Source organism: Aristolochia californica, unplaced genomic scaffold (genome assembly GCF_029961685.1).
Source record: "Aristolochia californica isolate CCGP_79_NKW_82.1479 unplaced genomic scaffold, dmAriCali1.0.hap1 SCAF_8, whole genome shotgun sequence".
Lineage (NCBI taxonomy): Eukaryota > Viridiplantae > Streptophyta > Magnoliopsida > Piperales > Aristolochiaceae > Aristolochia > Aristolochia californica.
In genome coordinates this window covers 2,341,226-2,350,751 of record NW_027182279.1, presented here as the reverse complement: position 1 = coordinate 2,350,751, position 9,526 = coordinate 2,341,226, and the positions used below count along the sequence as shown (strand labels likewise).

Here is a 9,526-nt window from a genome sequence, read left to right as displayed (position 1 = left end):
AAAAAGGAGGTGGAAAAAATATCTTTCTTGATTTTATAGAAATAAATAAGAAAAACTAGTGATAGCTATTGGTCAGGTTGAGTTCAGATTTGCTCCATATGAGCAAACCCTAATTTGAAAATTTTACAACTTTAAAACGTCAACATACTTGTAAATACCAATGCATGCACATGAAGCATTGTCAATTGGATTAATTATAAATAATTCTCGAAGCCTTTTATGATTTTATGTGTTAGTGTTAGAGTGTTGAATTTATGAAAAAGAAAAATGTTTCATTGACTTCATTAACTTATTATAATCAGAGTACATTAATCTTTATTTATAATTGAGGAAGGTAGTAGAGTCCAATTACAATAAAGTTCTACCTTTGTCCCAATTACACCAAAACTCTAACGCTTAAAGATAAGTCTTAGTATAATTAAATAACTCAATATAGATAAAAGACAAACATAACTCAAACTAGAAATCTTCTAAGACGTGACCATAAGATAAAAATGCATTTGTGAGTACTTCTTGATCTTCCAACTAATGTGATATGGATGTCAGTTTGTGGTAATCATGGTGGGTCCTACTTCTTTTGGGTTTGGGCCTATCTTGTGGGTCTTCCTTGGTCGTGTGGGTTTGGGCCTATCTTCTAACAGAAGCAAAGCAAAAATAATATTTATCTACAATAATTTTTATTCCCTTTTCTCCATGTATTTATTGGGGAAGGGTGGACATCTTTTCTTTATTTCTCTATTTATTCAAGAGCAAAGGGAATGAAAAGGAAAGGAAACTCATCGATGCTTCTACAAAAATAAATGGGAAGGTAAGGGTAGTGGTTGGTTTGGCTAAATTGGGACTTCCACCATCCCACTGGCTACCACCCTGTTTAGAGCATACAAAATTACTAACCTTAAGGGTCTGTTTGGAAACCCTAGAAAAAATAAGAAAAAAAAATGAGAATTTGATCATTATTATTCCAAACAAATAGTTAGTAAAAATAAGATAATAATCAAATTCTCCTTTTCAAGAACTATTTTTTAGAATAATAATGGTCAAATTCTTATTTTTTTCTTTTATTTTCCAACGGGTTCCAAACTGACCCTAAAACTTTTAGCATTTAGATCAAAACATACATCGTAGGTATTTAAAGAAATCCTAATCGCATATAACAAAAACACAATGCACACTAGATCCATAAATTGATTGCAAATACAGCTCAAATTCCTCAGGATCGTCTTCTTGCATCAAAATTGACAAGCTGAAAGCTGTATGTGTGGACCAGTCCAATTGGTGCAATTGTAAAGGGAGCCATTAATGTGACAGGCGAAGAAGACAGCCACCTAGAAGTGACAGAGACGCATCTCGTTACTGTTTCAGAACAGAATCTTCTGTTGTTTTATTGCTTGTTCTGTGAGGAGGAATGCAAGAACTCCTCACTCCTCTCCATTCACCTGAGTCTCGTTATTTTTCACTGTTCCACCACTCGAAAGAGTTTTTTTTTTTCGTTTTCTCCACGAGGATAAACAGGTTTCCAATGGAAGCATTTCCCTCACAACCACGTTTCAGTTTTTTCAAAATTCTTTAACTCGGGTGGAGACTCGAGTAGTTGTATAGTTATGGTGGCTTCTGCCTTTTAGGTTAGTCTACTAATAAATGAGGGCTGTTGAGATGGAGAAAACCTATCCAAACTGGTTATTACTTTAATGGCATTGCTTGGTTTCTCCAAGCTACCAGACCTTTCTTCAACTTCCTTATTGTGAAACATGCAAGGGAGGTATCCATCCTCCCTTTTCCCTTGCACTTGAGGGAGAAGCTGAGAAAGGAACAGGAGAGATGGACGGAAGTAACCATTTGGAGCTGTCCCTTCCCTCTGTGTTTATGGATGGAGGGAGCAACACCGACCTCCATGTGAGAGGAAAAGGAAGAGGAAGACTTTCCACCAAAGACACTAGTAGTTCCTTTTAAGCACTAGAGGAATGAAGAAAAGAGTGGTTTGAGATTTAGACTCCTATATAGAGCATTATGAATAATCGCTTCCAATCACATAAACAACGTAAATAGGATGTATTTCCATTCATCCACCACTATCGTAGGGGACTAAGCAGGTGTTATTCCATATACAAGACCAGCAAATCCCTTCGGGTCTGTTTGGAACCCCATGAAAAATAAAATAAAATGAGAATTCGATCATTATTATTCCCAAAAATAGTTAGTGAAAAGAAAATTTTGATCATTATCTCATTTTCACTAACTATTTTTTTAGAGTAATAATAGTCAAATTCTCAGTTTTTTTCTTTTTTTCATTTCTAGGGCTTCCAACTAGCCCTTAATGGAAAAGAGTAGTAACAGCTAGTCATGCTTGATGTTCCCTTTGCCATGCTAAAAACACTCTTAAACATAGTTAGATAATGACAAGAGTATATTTGTCTAGTGTTTTCAAATATAAGATCTAAATAACCCTATTCAGAATTTCCCTTTAATCAATTCTTGGGGGGCCAAACAAACCAGATGATCAAGGAGGGGTGGAATAAGACTACTACATTTGACAAAAAAGGGAGAGAGTTCTCCCGCCCTTTAGTCAAATGTCAGTTGTCCCAAAGCCTCACCAGTTCTTCGTCACGAGACCCCATGGAAATGACTATTACCATTGAATCCAAAGGACCCACGAGCTGTTCCAACCTCCCCTTCCTTCAATATTAATGAGCTGTTCAAATCAAGCACAGTTACGTACAACCATCACAACGGTACATGAGTAAATGCTGTTTGATGAGGCCGCTGAGAGGACGCCGAGCAGATGATCACCACCACCCGGAGTGCGGTTGGCTTGCTTAATTAGCACCGCGACGGCTGAGGGGACTTCTCCCCTCCTTTCTTCCTTCATCCCCTCCCTCCCTCCCTCCCTTGTTTCCTCGACCACACCACAAGTTATTCCAGAATTTTACTGTAGCGATGTCAGAAGGGTCGTTCTGTTGCTGTCTTTTTGGTTGAGTTGGTTGCTGCAAGGTTGTGGCTCTCTTACGACTTTAGCTCGGCAAATTCATAATTTTGGATGAGAACATTCAATTCACTGAACTGCAAATCAGCTGTTCAGAGAATGCTGTTGCTGCTTTGCTGTTTTGTTTTATGTTTAACTTGATCACATATAATAGCTTATGCAGCAAAGATTCTTACCCACTTAATGATTCGAGTAAGATTACCAGTTTATCGGTATCGTTATTAAAATAATAGATATTTGTATGATATTATCTATGTCATCTAAATGATCTAATTATGTTAATTTTACTTTAAATATACTGAGCAAATTAATTTTATTAAGGTGGCATGTATTGGTGGTTTGCTATCAAAATACCCGATATGATACACTAGGTATGCACTATGTGTTAGATTATATTGAACTGAACCACGACTTTGCATTGAATGGAGCCAAATATATATAAAGATTTACAATAAGAATCACCTGAACATAAGGGCAATTCAGAGGAGTCCTATTCTTATGGAAGACTCAACTAATTCGCTATCGTAAGATAATACGAATTTATATAAAATCAAAGAAGCTCATCTGCTCTTTATCTTCGAATATGTAACATATGATGCCAACACCATTAGGTTTTATGGTCGAAGGAGATAAAGCAGAAAAAAAAAAAAAACATGGCTGTGGTGAGTGGTGGCAACCTTGCAGCAGCAGCAAAACATTGTAGCAGGTGCTCTCCAGCGTGCTGTAAAGGCAACACTTTGTACCATAGCAGCAACTCAAAGAGGCCAGAGTCCATCTTATCGAGAAGGCTATATGATTAACTTGCTCGTGATGCCTTTATCATTAAAAAATTTAGAAGATAGAAGATGGTTCATGGAAGTAAAGAAAGGGAAATGAGTCACAGGAAAGAATTAATTCTTCAGCCTGCTGACCACCAATCCAGCAATAAATAAATAACAGTACTTGCATGCATATATAATGGGGATTACAGCCTCAGAGGTTCTCAGTTTTCTTACGTTGTATTTTCAGATAATCGCTAAATGGCACTCTTGGTTTCGAGAATGCTCCCTCTTTCTCTTCTCTTAGTTGCTTCTGTTCTTCTTTTTCTTCTTCGAGCCGCGCAGGGTCAGGGCGTGTCTCTGCACCAGAAAAAGGACAAAGTTCCGGCGTTGATTGTTTTCGGAGACTCGATTGTGGACTCTGGCAACAACAACGGGCTGAAAACGATTGTCAAGTGCAATTTTCCTCCTTACGGAAGGGACTTCCCGCAGCAGCAACCAACAGGGAGGTTCAGCAATGGAAGGATTCCTTCAGACATGATCGGTAAGTCCCCTATCTGTTAATTTCTTCTCCACATTTGGTGTTCCGTCTGCTCTGCACCCAGTTGGCTAACCTTCCGTTATTGTTATCTCCAGCTTCGGCACTGGGAGTCAAGGACCTCGTCCCGGCTTACCTTGACCCCTATCTCACTCCAGAAGATCTTCTTACTGGTGTGTCCTTCGCTTCTGGAGCGGCTGGCTACGACCCTTTGACGTCTCAACTCATGGTTGATGTTTGCTATGGATTATTCATTAATCGCCGTTTCAGTAACGTTTTGCATCTTTTTCTTGCTGAAGTAGTAATGGGTATTTGTTATTTTTTGTTGCTGAAGTCGGTTTTGACATTGGACGATGAATTGAAGCTCTTCAGAGAGTACCAAACGAAGTTGAAGACGATTGCAGGAGAAAAGAGAGCATCAAGCATAATCAACGATAGTATTTATCTGGTGATTATAGGAACAGACGACTTCGCTAATAGTTACTTCTCTACCCCTTTCAGGAAAAAACAGTTTGATATTCCTTCTTACACAGATTTTCTGGTGCAGAAAGCTTCTAAATTTTATCAGGTTTGTGTACTTTCTCTCTCTCTTTTAATGGGATCCGCGGGACTTTCCAGTCACCTGGTTTTTCTCTCCCTCTCAAAATAGGATCTGCTGGATAACGTTAGGTCAACGAGTCCCAATCATGGGATCAATCACCTGTCTTGGCCTTAGATGCAGCCACATTTTTTATTTCAACATATCTTTAACTCTTTGAATTTATCCTCATTCAAACACACCCATCTATTTACTTGGGTATTGAATTTACTGAAAATAAAAAAAATAAAAAAAATATATACAGCCTCTAAAACTGAGACCGATAACCGTCTTTCGACGAAAAATTCAGGTCATATTTCAGGGGATTAATCATCAACTAGAGTCTCCTGTTTCAGAGGCTTTACAAATTTTGGTTTCACTAGTGACTCCCTTGGTCAAAATTGCAGGGACTGTATGAACTGGGTGCTCGGAAGATGATCATTGTAGGCCTGCCTCCAATTGGGTGCGTTCCATCACAAAGAACCCTATCAGGAGGGATCGAAAGACAGTGCCAAGATGTCTACAACGAAGCTGCACAGTTAACCAATTCCAAGCTATCCAAGGTTGTGAGCAACCTACCTGCCACCCTGCCAGGCTCAAGGATGGTCTATGCTGACATATACAACATCTTATTAGAACTGGTTCTTTACCCCTCCAAATATGGTATTCTATTCATCCTAAACTTCGATTAGTCATTCTAGAATAGACTTAAACCTAACTTTAACATAGTTTTTATCTTTGAAAGTGGAGAGAAAAGAAAAGAAAAGAAGTTTCTTTTCTCTTATGTGGGTTCCAAACAAGCCCTAAGTGATTAAATTGAATTCACTTCAAATTCTTACGAACTCTGGTACATGTTTCTAAGGAAAAAAAAATTGCAGGCATCATCGTCCATGTAAACTTTTAAGTTTTCCGTAGCAGTTAAAAAGTTTTAGAAACAAAAGGAAATAGCAGAGTCTTTAACAAGCTACAAAGTAGTTTTATCTGTAAACAACTCCTACATCATACACTGTTGGTGAATGCCACAATCACGGTATGACATTACCAGTGATTTGTTCATTTTTCAGGTTTCAAGGTGTCGGAAAAAGGGTGCTGTGGAACTGGAACTGTCGAAGTTTCCGTTTTGTGCAACGAACTGGATCCCACTACCTGCACCGATGTTTCGGACTATGTGTTTTGGGACAGTTACCACCCAACACAGAAAGCTTACGAGATCATCGCAGGAACAGTCATTAGGGATTACATCCCCCGCTTACTGTAAGTCGATGACTAGAGAGTGGATTTCCTGAAACAACGGATTGTTCCTGCATCCGAAATGAAATAATCCCGTGAATGCAACTTATTCACGCAAGCTTAGATACATCGTTTCAGTATAGCTACGTCCATGGTAGTCTTCCTCCCATCCTCTTTCTTTTCTCCTGTTCATAACTGCAAGGGCACACCGATACCTGAAACGTTTACTAGATTCACAGTGGCTGTTCATGTAGTAGAGCTTTTGATGCATTAAAACTGTGGTTAATGATGAACTCGGCAACCGAGGAATTTATATTGATGAGATTTACAAGAATTTTATCAAATGTCTCTCTTCCTATTCTTTTCCTAATGCAACTGCAGCTAGTATAGAAAACCAACTGTTAAAATTGTTCAGCATCATGCCAAAGATTAAAGATTTCGGTAGTATATAAGGGTGTGTTTGTGTCATTAGGAAAGTGGAGGAAAAAATGTCATAATAAAATTTTCTTGTTGAGCATAATTTTTCAGTATTTGTGCCATTTTGAAGAACAAAATCATTTTCTTCTTAATTCTTCTTGATTCCTCTTACCTTTAAGAAATGTTAAAAGGATAAAAATGAATTTCCAATAGGAAACTATAGGAAAAGTAAATAAATAAACACTAAAGTGGTTCTTGATCTCTTACCTCTTACTTTTAACCTTATTCTTTTATTATTTATAATTTTTTTGTTTCTAGCGTACATACAAATATTGTAACTATCTTTTCCGTTGTTTCCTGTAGTAGCACACACACAAGAAAACCGATCGAACTAAAATTTTCCAATAGGAAAACTTTTCAATAAGAAAATCAATCAAAGGGAAAATCATTTTCATGCCATTTTGTTTTCCTATGATGACACAAACGATCCCTAAGTTCAAAAACATTTGTGCGATGAGGTTGCATGAGAATGCCTGAAGCAGTAGGTTTAACCTGAACAATAAGTATGCGGTAGTAAATTTAATTGTTTAATCACCATTCAATAGTAAATATAATTTATAAGTCACACCCAATAGTAAATTTAATATTGATAATGGGGTTATCAATTTCTTGTAACTTTAAGTTTGAGTTGCATTAATTTTATATCATATGAATAAGAATATATAGGATTGGTGAATTTGCCCAAAAACTTGTTCTTCTAGTCTACTCAATTGGTTATAAAAAGAAATATATATATATAGATTTTACCTATTTAATAAAAGGATGAGAACTTTAAAAACCCCAACCACCATGCAACCTCACTCCATAATCTTGTTTTTGTCCCCAACCTACCCTCTATAGTAGGATTGGTTTTCCAAAACCCTATCCTCCTCTTCTCAAGTCCATCTTGCTTACAACTCTACACCACCCTAGAATTGGGTTGAATTTCAATCTTCTCCCCTAGGAGGTGTTGTGGGGTGTTCTTGAATAAAATGATGAGAACCCTATTTGTGAGAGGTCATAATCATTTCTAAGAGTAAAATAAAGAGTTTAAAGAGGAAGGTTAAGAGGGTCAAAATAATAGAAAAGAGAAGAAGAGAGAAGTAAAGTAGAGGAAGAGAGAGAGAGAGAGAGAGAGAGAGAGGTGCTAGGCACAAATTTGAGATGGAACAGAGAGATATGGAATAGACATGACCGATTTCTTCCTTTAGCCAACACCCATACTTATAGCATTATTTTGGGCACTACTTAATCAACTAGGATTACATAACTCTAGGAGATATTCTAGGAAATAAATGATTACATCAATCTAAGAGAGATTCTAGAAAAAACATAAATATTAAATAAATTAAAGATAAATCTAATATCGTAGGATTTTATCTTATCAAGAAGAGGGGTATTTTCCTATTTTTGTCCTCTTACTCCATTTTCCTTCTTACTCTCATGCCCCAAGTTTTCAACCCAAAGTTCTCTCTATCTCCCTCTCTTCCTCTACTTTTGTCTTCTTCTTTTCTTTCGTATTCCAACCATCTTAACTTCTTTCTTTAAACTCTTTTTTATTAATTTTATGAAAAGATTACATATAAAAGGGGGCATGAAAAATGCCCCTCTTTTTTTATAAGAAAATACCATATCAAATTAGATTTATCTTTAATTGATGTAATCTTTCAATTCCTAAAATCTCTCCTCGATTAATGTAATCCTTTCGTTTTCCTAGAAGCTCTCCTTAGTTAAGTAATCCTAGTGGATTAAGGAGTTCCCCGATTAAAGCTATAAATGAATGTGTTGGTTGACGAAAGAAAAAGAGTAGAATCTCTCCTAGATTTTTAAATTTGGGTTTTATTATATTGATAAGAACCCACTGTGTAAGGTCTTATCTTTTCATAAAATCGTAAGAAGGAAGGGAAGAAGAGTGAAGTATAATAAAGGAAGAGAGAGACATAGAGAGAGATTTAGAAGGAAAAGAGAGAAGAAGAGATGAGAAAGGAGGAGAGAGGTGCTAGACACGAATTTGAGATGAGAAAGAAAGATTTGGAAAAAAACTTGACTTATCTCTTCCTTCACCCAACACCCCTCTGTATAACATTATTTGAAAAATTGAGATTCTAGAAAATTGAAATGATTACATGTAGGATCTTATTTTACCAAACAAAATGGGGGGTGGATTTTGCCCCATTTAGACCCTATGCCCCCTTTTTCCCTTTTTTTCCCTCATGCCCCGCACCCTTTCTTTCTTGAAGGTGACATCACTTTCCATTTTGTAGTGGCACAACTTTCTATTTCTCTTTCTTCTTTTACTCTTCAACTTCTCGTCTTCCTCTTTTCTTCTTCATATTATCTTCTTCTTTGGGGGTATTTTTGGGGTCTCTATCATTCTACCCCTCTTGAGTGTCAACCTAAAAATGAAATCAAATTGCCACTTTTACTCTTATGGTGGTGCCTTTTAGACTTTTTAAAAATAAACGTCTTCCAAATTATATTTTGTACCCCTCGGCTTGGTACATGTGTCCATTTACATAAATTTGGGTTTTATCATTTCGTCCTTCTTGGAAGATCAACCTTGGTCTCAAGGTTGAGATACTAAGAAAAAATTATAAGAACTTGTTTTCAATCTCCCAGGTTGTGTACTTCTTGTTAAACTCACTTTTTTCTGCTCTTTAGTTATGTTGAACCGATGGTTGTTGAACTTGGGAGACAAATCTAGGTGCAACCAAGCTTCCTTTACATTGTCAATATTTTGGTCTTGGACAATGGTGGGTAGTTGTGTCTAATGGGAGGATGGGGTGATACATAGGTGGTGCATGAGGGTAAGGGTTTTGTTGTTGGTTTGAGTAACAATTATCTTGTTGGGGTGGGTTATAGTTTGGTTTTGAAAAGTGATTTGAGTTGGGGTTGAGTTGGAAAATAAGGATGTAATGTGTGATGCGGTTTATGGAAGAAATAGGGTGGGGATCATCAAGGAGGAGGGTAATTGGATGAGTTGTTTG

General features: G+C 37.0%; 1 protein-coding gene across 1 annotated transcript; it reads left to right on the top strand.

The window, feature by feature from the left end:
• The first annotated feature begins 3,999 nt into the window (after positions 1–3,999).
• Positions 4,000–6,424, top strand: LOC137939419 (GDSL esterase/lipase EXL3-like). The gene is made up of 5 exons (XM_068784686.1): positions 4,000–4,282; positions 4,375–4,505; positions 4,611–4,844; positions 5,261–5,516; positions 5,918–6,424. Exons 1-5 carry the CDS (start codon positions 4,000–4,002, stop codon positions 6,109–6,111), a joined length of 1,098 nt encoding a protein of 365 aa, XP_068640787.1. The 3' UTR covers positions 6,112–6,424.
• The last annotated feature ends 3,102 nt before the right edge of the window (positions 6,425–9,526 follow it).